Genomic DNA, 17,296 nt, shown 5'->3' with positions numbered 1-17,296 from the left:
CAGCTCAGCCCATTGTTATTAAAGCCAGAACTGCAAAGAGATCCCACAGAAAGAGAATTCCCTCCAACAGTCAAATTCCCTGTCCTTTTGCCAGCTCCAGGTACAGGCATAGGGCATGGGGCTGTTCCAGAGGAAGCTGCAATACTGACACTTGGGGCTTCAAGAACTTCTTGAGCCAAACTCCCAAGGTAGAGTTGCTGATACTCATGCTGCCCCTAAGTCCTCCATAAAGCTGTAGCTTGCTGCTATTAATTACCTGTAGCTGAGCTTTATGACATCATTCTCTACTGAGCAGTTTGGATAACCCCCTCTGTGTTCCAGGGGAAATCATCACATCAGAAACAAGAAAAAACAATTATTTCAAGCAAGATTCAGATACTTATGGTTGATTCTCCCCTCCTTAATTTTTAAATGGGAACACCAGTAACATTGGATCATCATAATTTATACTTGAGCACAGACTATTGCATTCCTCCAGCTGCTTGGCATCAGAAAATAAGCAATTTCCAAAAGCAGTTGTAGCTGCCAGGGCTGGGATGGTTCTTGCCCTCGGCTGCCATAGCAAGCCCAGATGTGCATTGCAAGTAGGAACTCCGGGCTACCTTGAGGCAGGATTCAGCTACAAGGTCTTTAAATGCGAGCAATACCTAACGATTAGGCAGACAGCTCTTTTGTGAGATTCATCTTCACTTGCAGACCTTCTTAGCTAGCTAGGAATGAGATCTTGGGATTGCTGCAGATGTTCCAAAGATAACTTTATTTCTTCAAAGGGTTCCACTAGCAAAATCCGAATACATTGCATATCAAGGGGGTTTTATAGGGCTATGGAGGATTGACAACTAGCCTGTAAAATCCTAAGCTGAAAACTACCCAATTACTTTAAGATTTTAGGTAAGAAAAGACCAATCATCTATAAAGTTAAAGACCGATATAAATTCTAAAAGATAATAGAGGTTCTGTAGGGGGGGGTAAACATTCCTCTAACATGAATCATTCTAAGAAAGGATTTCTTATCTCAGGAGATGACATGCCAGGGGGTCCCTTCAGCTGCTTTCCCCAGCTCAGGCTCCAGGCCCTTCACAAGGCTCTCCTAAAAAGAGAGATGTAACTCTTAATCCCCTACTATGGAACTGGTGGCAGTGGTAACTTTAAACACCTGTGATGCACCCCAAGGTGAGAGACCTGCACAACAGGCTCAAGACAAAGCACAAGACACTTCCAACACAAGGAAGTTAATTTCTTGGCTCCTTCCAAAGCCATGTGATTGACCATGACAAAGACAAATCACTGCTTCGGTTCAGCTCCTGGACTATATCCTTGCCCAGCTGCTCAGCAAAACCACAGTGCAGCCCACCAGGTGCACGAAGACACAAAATTTGCTGAGCCATCATCAGTTGCAGGGTCTGAGGAGGCTGTTTAATGCATTCTTCCTGCTCTCTTTACAGGAAACTACATATCCTCTGCTGAACGGATCCCCACTCAGCCCTCCTTTTGGGTACCAAAAAACATCACCAGTGGTGGTGTTTCTTTCCATCTATCACTAGCAGCACCTGCATGGTGGCTTCCACATGCTTGGGTACCAAACAAGCTTCGAATTTGAGGCTATGTAGGAAAGGAGATGAGAAATTTTAGGCTTCCATATGAAGTGCAAATAACTCTGATTCTTAAAGTCACTTTAAAGAGACAGAACTTATGATACTGATAGAAGTGACAGAAAAATTCCTAATTGCAATCTCAAAACTCCTATCACAGACTGAAACAACAGCTTAGTAAATGCTTGAGTAATTCAGAGCCCTTGGAGGTAACCTGCCTTGCCAGCTCTCTTCCTTCTGCTCAGCTTCTAGAGCCAGGTCTGAGGAAGTGACAGCCCAACACAACCCAGATAGATGCCCCTCCAGCTCAAACGACAGGCTCACTGCTAACAGCAATCTGGACCTCTTTTTCCGTTCATGCAAATTTTAGGCAAATTCCACTCTGCCATATAACATATGGACCCACTGAGTCAGGACAGATGGAGGCAGAGCAACCCAACACGCCTCTGAAGCACAACAGTGTTTGGCTGCAGCTGAGGTCTCAAGCTTTTGGAGACTTGAGTTTCAGAAGAGTGACCCATCCAGGTTTTTCACTCATCAGCCTTTGGGTATTCATGCACTGATCAAGCCCTGCCCATAAACACAAACTCACTAAAATGTGAGCAACACCTTTGTTTCCTTCAGGAAAACTTTTCCTAACTAAAGCAAGGATTCCCACATACAGTTTGCTCCCTTTCCTTATCACCCACAAGGCAGAAGAAGCAGCTCCTTAACTTTCCAAACTAGCCCCCCAATATCAGAGCCTCATCTTTCCCCATCCCCTTCCAAAACATCACCATCCCAAATCCAAGCTTCTACACACCAACTGCAGACACAGAGCCTTGCTCGATGGCTCTGTTTTGGCATTCACCTACAAAACATGTTATTAATGGCACAGAGATCTCACATGGAAAATCCCTCCCTTTAAAAAGCATTTTGTTTTCAACTCATTTGAAAAGCAAACAGGATTTTCTCTGTCCCTCAATGGAGAACAAGGGGCTCTTCCTGTGAGCTACAGGAGAGAATGTTACGTTCACTGGAGAGGTAGTCCCAGTCCAGGATGATCCCCTCCTGTCCAATACACTAATTTCTTCTATTTCTCCCTCTTCTTGCAATCCGGAAGGCATAAAACCAAACTCCTTTGTTCTTTACATTATTTGGTTACTTTGTGGCCCTTTCTTTTGGGCTACCATGTCCCTTTTGTCAGCAGTGTGCCCTACAAGGAGAGATGAAGAGCCTGGCAGAGCATGCTCTGAAAGGGTCTGCTAATGTAGCAAGGGAAAGGAACAATCAGGCAGGGCTTAAGCAAATTCCATGGAGCTTTCTCTTTTTGCTCATCATGAGATGCTTTTTTCCCCAGAAGACCTTAGGAAGACATTTTCTGCATTCTGCTTTAGTTAGCAGATGCTCCCCAGACCAATAGCAGATGGATCCAGCCACTACACAAGCAAACAAGGAGCCACTTCCAAACCACCCTTTGCAGCCCATATTGAAGAGAAGGCTAAAAAACAAAGTCCCTCCAGCACCAGTGACTTACACCAACGTTTCTGAGCTACCAAAACTCTGATCACAAATAACACATGGTCAACATACAGCAGAGAACACCCAATGTCCAAAAAATGGCAACTATGGGCAGCTAAGTAGCCTTGACTACTGTCATCAGACTATAACAACTTGCTTCAGTTCAAACTGTGGATCTCCACAAACAGCATCTATGGAGATACACAAATCCAAATAATTAAAAATAGATTAGAAGCCATTTCTGGAGCCAGAATTTAACCTAAATTCAGACAGAGATGGAAATAAACCCTTGATGCCATCCACTTTCAGAAACTCACAAGATTCACACTTTGATTGTGCACCAGCAGTGGGGATCTGTGTTCCAAGGACAATAGTAACAAGAATTTCTCCTCATACTCACAAAAAATACTGTTGGCAAAAAGAAAAGTGGAATTGTCCATAGCTTTTTGTTAGAGACACCTTTTCATAATCAAGACTTCTCTGGTACAGTCAGTCAGGCAAATCTATCCCTTTTGAGGACTTCTTGCACCTGGAATAATTACCCAGGAAATACGACAACACATTAAGAAAGAGAAAGACAAAAGCAGCCTATATTAATCTTACTCAATAGTTGTCTGGTCCAGAACTCCTGTTACTGGGATTCCATAAAACTGTTGCATAGTGGCAACTGCAGACTGCACATCTTTTCCTGACTGAAAGGGAGACATTTGGCTGTCAGATGGAAGTAAGTAGCCGTAAGTTTTTAACCAACCCTGAAAAAGAAAGAAACAGATGGTAAGATGCCACAGTAAGTTTCCAACATAACAGTTCAGAATATTTCCTCAAAAGAAGAAGTGACAAACTAGCCCAAAAAAATCCAGCCATCTCTTATTTTTTTATTAGGTTTGGTAACATCAGCTGATTCCTAGGAAGGGATGAAGACCCAGCTTAGGATCACCTGTCCTGACATGACAAGGCAGGCCTGCCACTTAAAAATGAGCATCATCCCTTCTGAGCAACTGGGGCAGACTTAGGCCTTTGGAGCACCAGAAATGTCCAAGAAGCTTTGTTCTTGTTCCAGTGATTTCCTGTGCATTCTGTCTCCTTGCAATAATGAGACTCCTCAGTCTCCACAGCAGCAAGCTCCAAAGAGCCCACTGCCCACTATCCACTGCTGTCTCTGGGCCATCATTCCAAGAAAACAGCTTAAATCTCTGAAAACACAAGTTCAGCTTTGCACTTGCAATGAGCACAGCAGTAATTCTAAAAAAACCCAAATGAACCAAAACAAACAAACAACAACAAAACCCCCAAAGAACTGAAAACACATACAGAAAATTGAACAACCAAAAAAAAACCACACCCAGAAAATCTGAAGACCCTGATTAGGTGGGTGTTTCCTCAACCAATAGCTAATACCAGCAAACTGCCAGAACAGGAAAATAGCCAACTCTCTTCAAGGAGATCCATCCCTTTTTCCTGCCTCCATCCTAAAATGCAGCCCTAGATAAAACTGCATATTAAACTTGTCAAAATGTTAACGACAGCATTTTCAAAAATATACAATTATTCAGGATATTTCTTCCTCTCCTCTCTTCCCCTCCCTCACTTTGATATGAGAAGAAACCAGAATATTAAGTAATAATAAGAGAATAAAAACTTGTTTTCAAAAACTTTTTCCCATAGCTTTTCATGCACACCCCCTAGTGCTTCACTCTTCATGTTGATTAAATTCTTAGACCAGGATTATTATGAGACCAGCATTTATCCCATAAACTCTTTCCCAATCCATCTGACCCACAGAACAGTCTTCACCACTGATAAATCATCTGCATGACCTGCTCTCCCACTGACAGCATGATCACTCAGTGAAAGGGGAGAGAAAACATTTGTTCTGTCTTAACATAGCACAGCAGCTATGAGCAGAAAAGGGGCTCAAGTCAGGAGAAGCACAAGTGGGAAAACAATCTTTGTTTCTTTCTGGCAACAAGAAGATGTCAGAAGCCATTAGGGAGAGAGAAGGGTCTTGCTTTCAAAGCAGGAGAAAGAATCATAGAAGGGTTGGAAGCCCATCTCTTTCCACACCCCTGCCATGGGCAGGGACATCTTCCACTATCTAGTTGGTTGCTCCAAACTGGTCTGGGACACTTCCAGAGATCCAGGGGCACCCACAGCTTCTCTGGGCATTCTGTGCCAGAGCCTCCCCACCCTCACAGGGAAAATTTCTTGTCAATATTCCATTTAACCCTGCCCTCTGGCAGTGTGAAGCCATTCTCCTTGTCCTGTCACTCCAGGCCCTTGTCCACAGTCCCCCTCCAGCTCCCTTGGAGCCCCTTCAGGATTGGCAAGGGCTCTGAGGTCTCTCTGGAGCCTTCTCTTCTTCAGCCAGCTCTCCCAGTCTGGCTCAGAGCAGTGGAGCTCCAGCCCTCAGAACATCTCCGTGGTCTCCTCTGGCCTTGTGCCAGCAGCTCCTCGTTGGTCTCGTGTTGGGAGCCCCAGAGCCAGGGGCAGTGCTCCGGGCGGGTTAGGGAAGCAACACGAGAACATGGGACTGGGCACGCCGAAGCTCACCAAGGGCACACACAGCGCTGCTAAACATGGACATCACCAATGGCTCCAGGCAAAGCCAAGCTGCAAAACCGCTCAAGACCATTTGTTACATCTGCTTTGGTCCCTGGCAAGCACAACAATGCTGGGACACTCCATTATAACCAACATTAGCTGCCATCGAGCAGCGAGGGCAGAGTAACTAAAACATGTCGGAGCGGGGCTGCTCTCGCGTACTCCCTTCCCTCCCGGCCGCACTCGAAGGCGGCAGCGGGAACGGGGCACCACACCACGGCCACACGGCCAGTCCGAGAAGCTGTCCCCGAAGACTGATGCTTATGATCACACAGGAGGGGCACGGCTGCTTCCTCGCCGGTCCCAAGCTGCCAAGGCGCGGGCGGAGGAACTGTGCCCGCACACCCGAGCTCAGACAGGCCCTGCGGGAGATGATGGAAGGCTACTGGCGGAGGAGGGGAAGACCTACTGCCCGCCTGGCTTTACTGCCCACCCCGAGGCACCCAGCGCACGTCGCGGCCCCAGGACGCCGGTGGCAACCGCGGCCCCGCCCGGCCCCGCTGGCGGACCTACCCGTCCGGTACTGGTGTCGGCGGCGGCGCGGAGCAGCGCGCAGAGCAGCGGCAGCAGCGGCCCCGCCGTGCCGAGCGCTCGGGGCGGGCAGCGCGCCATGGCCCCGCCGGGGCCAGGCCTGGCTCGGCACCGGCGGGGTTCCGAGTGCTCCGGCGCGGAGCCGCGGCTGCGGCTGCGCGGCTACCCGGAAGGGGAAGAGGGGAAGAGGACCGGGGAAAGGGAAGGGGGGCAGTGGAATCCATGGATTCCTCTGCTGGTCGGTCTAGGGCTGCCCCGCGGGGAGTGCGGCCGCGGGTCGTCGTGACCGGTCGGCATGTTGCAAAGCGTGGAACATGCAAAGTTTTTTTAAGAAAAGCTGTTCTTCGGGGTGACCATCTCCGGGAGAGAATGTGATGTCAGCTGCCGGTAGGCGACGGCAGGACAGTTGGAGGGGCAGTCAGCAGGGACATTCCTCAGGGAAGGAGGGTTATGTCGTGCACAAACTTACTAGCTCTAGCTTGTGGAAGGCCATCCCAGATGAACTGCTGTATATCAGAGGTACCTGGTTGCGGATCAAGCTCAGCCACGAACTTCACCAGTCTCTCTCCTTTCCTTTGCACCCCATTTCGCAGGACACTTCCAGCACATCAGGATCAGCAGAACTTCCCCCGACACGTGCACAGCCAGCCCCATCTCTCACAGGCTGCGGGAGCCTTTCCCTCCTACCAGGCCAGATCATAGCTCCCTGCTGTTCTCCGGCAATTCAGACTGCTGGCAGGGAGGGTAGTGCTCGCTGCAGGTAGCCAGTTCTGCTCCTGAGCATCTTGGCACCTTGGAGCCTCTTCTCAGCCAGGTAAGCACTAGAGAGTACCAGCAGACAGAAGATGTTTGCTCTGCTGCTTCAGCCCTGAAACGGGGTGGAGCAGTAGTTAACTCAGGTATGCATGAGTTAAGTATTAAGAGTCAGCAAATATTAATCAGAAGCCTAAGAAGGAAGATGTGCTGTAGACATTTTAAGATAATGGAAACAGAACACACCTTGTGAAAACAAAGAGGAGGAAAACCTGTTGAAAATGCTGAGCCAGCCAATGAAGGACTGTACATGCTTTGGAAAGAAAGGTGAAAAGGGCAGATGGGATAAGACTGCCGGCCTTCATAAGAAGGACACCTGAGGAAGAGTCAGACCCTTCCTCAGTGGGAACACCAGAGGACATTGTGCTTGTGCAGAATGTATGCTAATGATAGAAATTCCAAGAATTAATTTCTGTAACCACTCCTAACCGAAGAATGACATAAATATGCATGAAATGTAACAGTATATTGTGCTGTGCAAAGTGCGTGTTAGGTGGAGCGATCCCCTATGTACCTGGTGGCCACTAAAGCAAATACCCACCTCACTGACTTGGTCTCTGAGGTGACTCTTGGCTCAGTGTTGGAGCAAATCAGTTCTTATATCAAAATGTTAAAACTTAGCGGCATCTATGAACTAAAACACAGCATCTGGTTCTGGGAAAACAAGCATGCTACTTTTCCTTCCTTCAGCCTTTTTATTTCTGTCAAGAAATTTTATTTATTTCAAGTCTGTTTTCTCTATTGATTAATTAGGTACCACACTCTTATGTACACTGCAATTATTAATACAAACCAAATCCCACTTAGTGCCAGTATCACAACTGCCGGATGTAGCTTATGTTGGAAAAGCCTGTGGCAGTTGGGGACCATCCAAGCAAGTTTTCTCACCAGTAATTCTCTCAATCCCTCTTTATTTGTTCTAGGACATTATGTGCCTTTTCTATATTGTGATGGACATTGATCAGTGTCTTCTGACTTTTCTTCTTCGCTGTTGTAGCAGTTTTTTGACCATGGTAATATTTATTTCAATTTGTGTTGGAGAAAAGTTGACATATAGGCTCTGTCACACAGCTTCTGGTAGGTAATAGCTGGAATCACGTCCTGCTCTGTTAGTGAAGTTACGAATGCTGACTTTTGAGTGGTTGGCAAGCTGGATATGTTATCTACTGTTGTCACAGGGGTTCTGAAACACAGACATTCTTATCTTATCCATGCTGGGATAGATTCAAGATCATTGTTGGAGTACATTTCAATGTGACAGACCCTTTTTTCTGGGCTTTCAGAGGGTTACTTTCAAGCTGTCTTTAGGGGTGATTCATGGTGATAGAAGGATATCCCATGGTAATTTATGCCAGGAGCTGTCACTGTTTCCTACCCTAGGCCTCTCACGGCTTGGGGGATATCAGGAGAGGTATAAGCTCCAGGATCCCAGGATCCCATAGAGGGTGGGGCTGGGGCTGCCTCTTCCCTTCCAGTGGAGGGGATTGGAGGAGTGGCTGTGGGGGTGTGTGTGTGTTTATCTAGCCGGGGGTATTGCTATGTTGTAACTTGGTGCTAGAATCACATCTGCCTGCCTTCAGCATTTCTGCTGGCTGCCAGTGAGTAAAACTGATCCATTGCTGCTTGATCCGATCTGCCTGCCCTCTCTGTTTCCTTCCCGCTGCAGTGATGGTGCTGGGGCTTGTTGCTGCCCATGAATTTACAAAAGGACCAATTTCCCCTCTGCTCCTGACCCGAGACTCCATCACACCTGGTGAGGATGCTGGGCTCGCATTGGAGCGCCCCCTACTGGCCACGGGGAGTCATGGCCCTGCCCCGCCTCACTGGGGTCTGCCCACGCCCTCTGCCGGATTTGGCTGTAACTGCACCAATGGGGAAAGTGGTGCTTGATGGGTAGAAAACTCCTTTTACTGTTTTATCTTGTTGTTTGTCATTGGTTCTGTTTGATATATAGTAGAGAACTGTTATTCCTTTTCCTTTATTTTTGCCTGGAAACACTGTAATTTTGAAGTTATATTTACTTATAACTTTACTTAGGGAGGGGGCGGGGTCATCTTTTCCATTCCAGAAAGGTTCCTGCTTTTTTTGGCAGACATGTCTTTTAAAACCAAGACAATTACTGGCACCCAGTAGCACAAGGGCATCTAGAGGAGATGGTGAAAAGAGAATCACTGTTCTTGAGTAACCCGTTTGTGTACAGGATAAAGAACCTTGTTAAGTGGCACCTTGTGGTTCAGCTCACCCTGATTTGGTTGGCACATGATTGTGGCTATATTTTTCCAATTTTCAGCTCCTTCTTGAAGCCTGTGTCCTGTGAGTAAGATCATTGTTCTGTTGTGATCCAGTTTGTAGAAGGGGTCAACAAAGTGAGGAATTCAATGCTTGTGAACGTCTTCTGGAATGTGGGCACATGGCTATATAAAACTATCATGCACTAAGTTAATGTTTTGGGATTTCCTTACTAATGGTACCTATCATTATGAAGCAAGACAGGGGGCAGTTTTCTCCCAACCATTCACTCACTTCTTTGGCCCTAACCCAACAGCTTTTGGAGAGTTTAAATTTCATCTAGAAGCTAAAGAGATCATATGCTTGTTTATGCTTTTGCTGTGTGTATTCAGCAAGGTCCATTCACCATTCTGAGACAGGGTAAGGATTCCTTTGGGTAGCTACCTTAAAACCTGGCACAGAGTCAGGGACATGATGCAGCAGTACCACTTGCAGTCAGAGGGAAAGGCTGATGGTGCAGCAGTGGAATCCATGGACGTTACAACCATCCAGGTTCCAGCTCATCCACAAGGGCAGCCACAGCCAGCAGCAGTTACCCCTTTGCAGAGGAGGAAGTGTAAAACCAAACTGATGCACCCAGTAAATGATGATGGGGAACCAGCAGAGGAGCCAGAGCCCAAGATCATCACTGAGTCCCTGTTGTTTGTTAGTCTCTGCAGTCTGCAGAAAGACATTGCATGGCAGGAGGCTTTTTCAGCCTGGTTGACTCAAGTTTGGGGACCTTATTGGTACAGGTGTGCAACTTGCTAATGACCCTGACAAGGTCAGGTGCACAGCACAAATGTGGTGGAGCCTTGCACAGCAGGGACCATCTGAATACTCCAGCTTTATGGGAACCATGCATTTTGAGGACAACCAAAGTTTTTTTTTTTCTCCTTGGCCCAGGATGTAGGGATCAAACAGGTGTTCGTGAGGGAACCAGGTCCCCTTTCTCTCTGGGAGCAGCTTATAACAAGTATAAGAGAGAGGTTTGTTTACAGGGACAGTCTGCAGAACCACCATCATAAAAAGCCCTGGAAGACCAGAAAAGAAATGATCTGATGCCTGAGTGTCTCATTTTGAAAGACAGGTGTCTGCCAAGGAAGGCAGGAACCTCCCTTGGAATGGAAAATATGACCCCCCCCCCTTCCCTCTGAATTATGATAACTTTGAAATGACAGGGCTTTCAGGCAAAGCTACAGGAGAAGCAGCAGCAGTTGGTTCCCAGTGTGCGTGTGTACAGCAAGGCAAACAAACAGCAGCCCCAGCACAGCCCTGAGCAGAGCCCCAGGCCCAGCCTTGTCCTAACACAAGCACCTTCCCCTGCGGTGCAGTTCCAGGCACAGCCAGCAGGGGCGCTGCTGGCTCCCGGCCGGGCAGGGCAGCTGCGATGATTCCCCCGCGGCTGCAGGGGGCGCTGTGGCGCGGGCTTGGCCGCCCCTCTCCACACGGGAATGGCGGGTGGGCTGGGGGAGGGATGGACAAGGGGCTGCCTGTGGGAACTCACGGCGAGCACCCGGTCCCTGTGCACCTCCGGATGGTGAAATGGGCTGTAGCAGGAACCATGAAAGCAGCAAGCATGGTAGGAGAAGCAGTGGGAAGACAAAAGCTCTATAGTGGCAGAGAATCCTCCAAGCAGTGACTGCAGACAAGCTGTCCCTCCTCTGATTCTGAGGGATGAGAGGACCAGAGCCCCTCACCCCCTGGCCAAAATCTTGTGGTGTCTCTGCCTTTCCCAAGAGAAAACCCCTCAGGTAAGACAGTAGCTAGCTGTACCCTTCCACCTCCTCCTGCTCCCAGCCTTGGTCTCTCAAGTATCAGTCTCTTAGCAACAAATGTGAGAAAATTCCCTAAGAAGGAAAAAAAAAAAAAGGAAAAATCCTGACCTCCAACACTGAGACAAATGGCAGTGTTGGAGATACTTTTTGGAAGGGATGGACAGCATAATGACCATGACAAGGTCACACAGCGCCTTGCACAGCAGGGGCCATCTGAATACTCCAGCTTCATGGGAACAATGCATTTTGAGGACAATCAAGAGATAGTGAGTTCTGTAGCAAGCAAATTCAGGAATTTTGAGACCATGGTCCATGGCCTGATGCACACTCATGTCTCTGCTGTGGTTGAATCTCAAGGATGAAAAGGAAACATTCAGAGACAAGATGAGGAGGGAGATGAGGAAGTACAGTTCCAATGTGCCACCAGTGCAAACCAGAGGCTTCAATGTCAGAGCCCAACATCCCTCAGCTAGGGAGAGGGAGTACACCTCATGAGCTGACCTGTGGTTTTTCCTGTGTGAACATGGGGAAAACGTGAGAAGATGGAATGGAAAACCCATCTTTGTTCTAGCAGCATGGGTATGCAAGCTGAAGGAAGAAACTACTAAGGGAGCAAGTTCCACCCAAATGAATGTAGGCCCAGCTTTCCGTGACCAAACTGCCAGGTATAACAGAAGGGAGGATGGTATGTCAGATCCCCTTGAAGGAACATCCAGAATATATACCCAGGGAGGGAACACTGGCTCGACAGTCCCTGCCTCTAGCCAGGTAGAAGCCAGGGAAAACTGTCTCGTGTCTTTTGGGCTCTGTGGATCCCATAGCCTGGCACATCAGAACCATAGAAATACGACACTGGTGCAAGAGTGTAATCTCATTGGAACACATGAGGAGGACAGAACTTATTTCTATTGCTGGGCTGACAGGGGGATTGCAGCAATTGACCCTACTGGAAGTCGAGGTGAATTTGACTGGGAAAGAATAGAAGAAACACCCTACTGTGACTAATCCAGAGGCCCTGTGTATTCTGGGCATATATTTCCTCTGGAGTGGTTATTTCAAAGATGCAAAAGGACTCAGGTGGGCTTTTGGAATAGCTGCTGTGGAGGAAGAGGGCATTAGGCAATTGAAAGTCCTTGCCTGGGCTGTCCAAAAATATTTCTGCGGTTGGACTTTTGATGGAAGAAGAAAAACAAGTACCAGTTGCCACCTCAATGGTGCACTGCTGGCAGTATCAGAAAAATTGAGATGCCATAATCCCCATCCACAAGATGATCCATGATCTGGAGAGCCAAGGGGTGGTCAGTAAGGTCCACTCACCCTTCAACAGCCCTATCTGGCCTGTGCACAAATCTGACAGAGAATGGAGATTGACTGTGGAGTACCATGCCTTGAATGAAGTGACTCCACCGCTGAGTGCTGCTGTGCCGGACATGCTGGAACTCCAGGAAGAGCTGGAGTCCAAGGCAGCAAGGTGGTATTGCCACCAATTGCCAATGCATTTTTCTCCATTCCTCTGGCAGCAGAGTGCAGGCCTTTGCTTTCACCTGAAGGGGCATATAGCACACCTGGAACCAACTGCTCCAGGGGTGGAAACACAGTCCCACCATCTGCCATGGGCTGATCCAGGCTGCACTGGAAAAGGGTGAAGCTCCAGAACAACTGCAATACATCGATGACATCATTGTGTGGGGGAACATGGTAATGCAAGTATTTGAGAAAGGAGAAAGGATCATCTATATTCTGCTGGAAGGCGGCTTCACCATCAAGAAGGGCAAAGTCAAGAGACCTGCCTGAGAGATCCAGTTCCTGGGGGTAAAGTGGCAAGACAGACAATGCCAGATACCACTGAGGTATCAAAAAGCTCACAGCAATGTCTCCACTAGCCAGCAACAAGGAAACAAGCTTTCCTAGGTGCCATGGGCTTTTGGAGAATGCCCATTCCTGAGTACAGCCAGATTGTGATCCCTTTCTACCTGGTTATCTGCAAGAAGAACGATTTCCACTGGGACCCTGAAGAGCAGCAAGCCTTTGCCCAGATCAAGGAGATCGCTCATGCAGCAGCACATGGCCCAGTCAGGACAGGACCAGAGGTAAGGAATGTGTTTTACTCTGCAGCTGGGAACAAGGGTTTGTCCTGAAGCCTTTGGCAGAAGGTGCCTGGCGAGACTCGAGGCCAACCTCTGGGATTACGGAGCCAAAGTTACAGAGGGTCTGAAGCCAACTACACTCCAACAGAGAGCTGGAGTGTCTATGAAGGAGTTCAAGCTCAGAGGTGACTGGCACAGAGGCACAACTCATCCTGACACCCTGACTGCTGGTGTTGGTGTGGATGTTGAAAGGAAAGGCTCCCTCTACCCACCATGCCACTGATGCCACATGGGGCAAATGGATTGCCTTATCACACAGCATGCCAGTAGTGGAAACCCAAATTGCTCTAAGATCTTGGAGATAATTATGATTTGACCTTTGGTGTACCAGAAAAAGAGGAACAGGAGCAGGTGTCATGTTCTGAGGAAGCTCCAACTTACAACCAACTGCCACAAGAAGAAACAGATTATGCTCTTTGTCACATTGTAAGGACGAACTGAAAGTGGAAAGCAGCTGTTTGGAGCCCCATGAGACAGGTTGCAGAACCTACCAAAGGAAGAAGGTGGATCAAGCCAACTTGCTGAACTCAAAGCCATCCAGTTGGCCCAGGACATTGCTGTGCAAGTGGCCAGAACTCTCCCTCCACACTGACTCATGGATGGCAGACAATGACTTCTGTGGAGTTGTTTCCTGGGGTGGAAAGGTAGAGAAAGGCCAACTGGCATCATAGGGGAAGACCAATCTGGGCTGCTGATGAATGGCAAGACATTGCCACTCGGATAGAGAAGAGAAGCTCCTTGTGAAAATGTGTAATCTAAATGCCCGTGTCCCCAAGAGTTGGGCTAATGAGCATGAAACAATGAACAGGTGGATCAGGATGCAAAAATTGAGGTGTTACAGATAGATTTGGATTGGCAACACAAGGGACAGTTGTTCCTAGCTTGATGGGGCCATGATGCCTCAAGTCATCAGGGCAGAGATGCCAACTATAAGTGGGCATGAGACCGAGGAGTGGATTGAACCATGGACAGTATCTCTCTGGTTATCCATGATTGTGAGATGTGCTAAAATCAAACAGGCCAAGCAGGTGAAGCCCCTCTGGGATGGGGGGCAGTGGTCCAAATATAGGTATGGGGAGGTGCTGGGGGTTGAGTGTTTTTCTGTTACTGTGTCAATTGAAAGAATTTTTCCCATTATCATGCCAATGGAGCTGGCCTGGTTACACCCAGGATCTCTGATGACTCTAGACAAAAGGTGTCAGTGGCAGCGGCTCCCAGAGGGGCGTCTCGGGCTTCCGGAGGGGGCTCGTGTTTCTAGCGAGCTGGTAGGAGGACGCCCCATCTTCAGCCCACGTGGCCAAACACAGGAGAGCCAGACCCTCTGTGATCAGCTGCCCTGCATCTGCCCTGTTCCAGCCTTCTGCCTACTTGGACATAGCTGATCACCCAGACACAAACGGTGAGCAAGGAGCCGCCCGTTCCAGCCCGTTCCCATCCGAGACTGGCGCGGCCGCTGCCGCCCCCTCCTGCCTTCGCACCCTCCTGCCCTCTGCAGCTGCAGGACTGGGACTAAGCACAGAGACAGCGTGCTTGCATCTAAAGGAGGGACTGAAACCGAGTTATCTATTCTGTTCTGTTAGCAATTTTAACAACTGCTGTTGTTTTCTGCTTGTACGGTTAGATATACTAGTAAAAGAGCTGTTATTCCTACGCCCTTATCTCTGCCTCAGAGTCCTTGATTCAAACAATTATAATACTTGGGGGGAGTGGAACCAAAGTCTCTATTTCAAAGGGAAACTTCTGTCTTTACTGGCAGACACCTGTTCTTTCAAAATCAGTACAGATTTTGGCGAGCCAGGCAGGAGACAGAGTACACTGAGTTGAGAGTTAAGACAGGAGTAACAGCTCTGTTAAGTGGCAATATGTTGTCTGGTTTTGACTCCATGTGGTCACAGACATCTCCCTCCCATTTACAAGCCCTTATTTGAATATGGGCCTCCTCACCAAAGTTACTGTAGCTATTATCCAATTCGTTTGGTGGATTGATTATGTCAGGAATTCATGGTTTTTAATTTTTTCTGGGAAGCGGTTGCATGGATCCAAAGCTATCGTACTCTAACTGCGTGTTTCTGGGATTATTACAGTAATGATACTTACTATGAGATAACGAGTGCAAGGGAAATTTTCTCCCAACCCATCATCCAGTTTTTTTGAGGCTACCCCACTGGTTCTCAAGGATTTCAAATCTGCTTTAATTGCTAGTGCTATTATGCAGTAGGTGGCTTGCTGATAGGCCTGTTCTACTTAGCATTTAGAAACAAGGGAATATTGGCTTGGACAACAACTCTGACATCTACCCCAAGAAATAGAGATGTTGCCCCAGAACCTGCCTCTGCCCCAGGGACTAGGGATGTTGCCCCAGAACCTGCCTCTGCCCCATGGACTAGGGATGTTGCCCCAGAACCTGCCTCTGCCCCAGGGACTAGGGATGTTGCCCCAGAACCTGCCTCTGCCCCATGGACTAGGGATGTTGCCCCAGAACCTGCCTCTGCCCCAGGGACTAGGGATGTTGCCCCAGAACCTGCCTCTGCCCAAGGCAATAGGGATGTTGCCCCAGAACTTGCTTCTGTCCAAGGGAATAGGGATGCTGCCCCAGAGCCTAACCCTGCCCCCCAGCCCACCACAGAAATGAGCCACCCAGAGTGGGTGGGGACTCTAATGAAGGATATAGGCCAAATGTTGAAGGAGCAAAGACAGATGTTGAAGGAGCATAGCCAGATGTTTAAGGAGCACAGCCACATGATGAAGGAGCATTTTTCTCCAGCTGGTGAGAAACCCTCCCCCTGCCCTAAAGAGGGAGAGTCAGATGGTGCTGTAGTAGAGCCCATAGATGTTGTATCTGTCCAGGTTCCAGCTGGATCACAGGAGCAGCCACAGCCAGCAGCAGTTGCCCCTGTGAAAACTAGAAAATCTAAAACGAGGCATCTAGATAATGGGGATCAGCAAGGAGGGTCCTCACAACCAGCAAGGGAGCCAGAGGTTGAGATCGTCACCAAGTCCCTCTCATATGATAGTCTCCGTAACCTGCGTAAAGACATTGCTCGGCGGGGCCGTGAGCCTTTTACAACTTGGTTACTCTGGGTCTGAGACCTTACGGGAACAGGTGTACAACTGGATGGAACTGAGGCCAGGAATTTGGGATCCTTGGCCCAGGATTCAGGTTTGGACCAGATATTTGTAAGGGAACAAGGCCTCCTTTCCCTCTGGGACCGGCTTTTAATGAGTGTGAGAGAGAAATCTGTACACAGAGAGAGAATGCAGGAGCACCACCATAGGATGCGCTGGAAGGCCCTTGAGGAAGGGATCCAGCAGCTGAGAGAAACAGCAGTATTAGAGGTACTCTTTGGGAGGGATAGACAGCATGACAATGACCCTGACAAGGTCAAGTACACAGGGCAGATGCTGTGGAATTTGGCAACCTTGGGTCCATCTCAATATACCACCTACATTGCAATGATTAATGCTGATAACCACCTTAAAGTCACTTGGTGGGGGGACTTTCAAGAACTGGGAGATCAATCTACCAAAGGCCACATGGTTAGTGAATACCCGAGGTTCCACTAACCGAGCAGGCCCTGCCCAATCAGAGCCCTTGGGAGCAGCAGATGGAGATAACGTTCCAGTGGTACACCTGAGAGGCATGTTAGGGAAAACTGTCTGGGTGAACTCTGCTTCCAGCAAAGGCAATCCTGTTCGTGGGGTGGTTTTCGCTCAAGGACCGGGTTGCACTTGGTGGGTGATGCAAAAGGATGGAGAGACCTGCTGCATACCCCAAGGGGACCTTGTTCTAGGGTGAACTATCTATGATACTGTGCCTGTAACTGCAAGTATGTATATGATTTAAAGGTTTCAATATGATGTAGCATGTTGGCATGGAAAAAATTTGGGGTGGACAATGTTGGGGGTTGAGTGTTTTTCTGTTACTGTGTCAATTGAAAGAATTTTTCCCATTATCATGCCAATGGAGCTGGCCTGGTTACACCCAGGATCTCTGATGACTCTAGACAAAAGGGGTCGGTGGCTCCTGGAGAGGCCTCTCGGGCTTCTGGAGGAGACTTGTGTTTCC

At 48.4% G+C, this 17,296-nt stretch overlaps 1 protein-coding gene across 1 annotated transcript in view; it reads right to left on the bottom strand.

Annotated features, from left to right (window-relative positions):
• MMP24 (matrix metallopeptidase 24) overlaps positions 1 to 6,389 on the bottom strand; it is a 47,606-nt gene extending 41,217 nt beyond the window's left edge. Inside the window, exons 1-2 of the mRNA XM_079321291.1 lie at positions 6,207 to 6,389; positions 3,696 to 3,844 (exon numbers count right to left, since the gene is read on the bottom strand). Of these exons, the coding sequence (XP_079177417.1) occupies positions 3,696 to 3,844; positions 6,207 to 6,305 (248 nt within the window). The 5' untranslated portion in view covers positions 6,306 to 6,389. The remainder of the gene's footprint in view (positions 1 to 3,695; positions 3,845 to 6,206) is intronic.
• Between the last annotated feature and the right edge of the window lie 10,907 nt (positions 6,390 to 17,296).

This window comes from Erithacus rubecula (genome assembly GCF_903797595.1).
Source record: "Erithacus rubecula genome assembly, chromosome: 18".
In the NCBI taxonomy this organism is placed as follows: domain Eukaryota; kingdom Metazoa; phylum Chordata; class Aves; order Passeriformes; family Muscicapidae; genus Erithacus; species Erithacus rubecula.
This window is presented reverse-complemented; position numbering and strand designations above follow the sequence as displayed.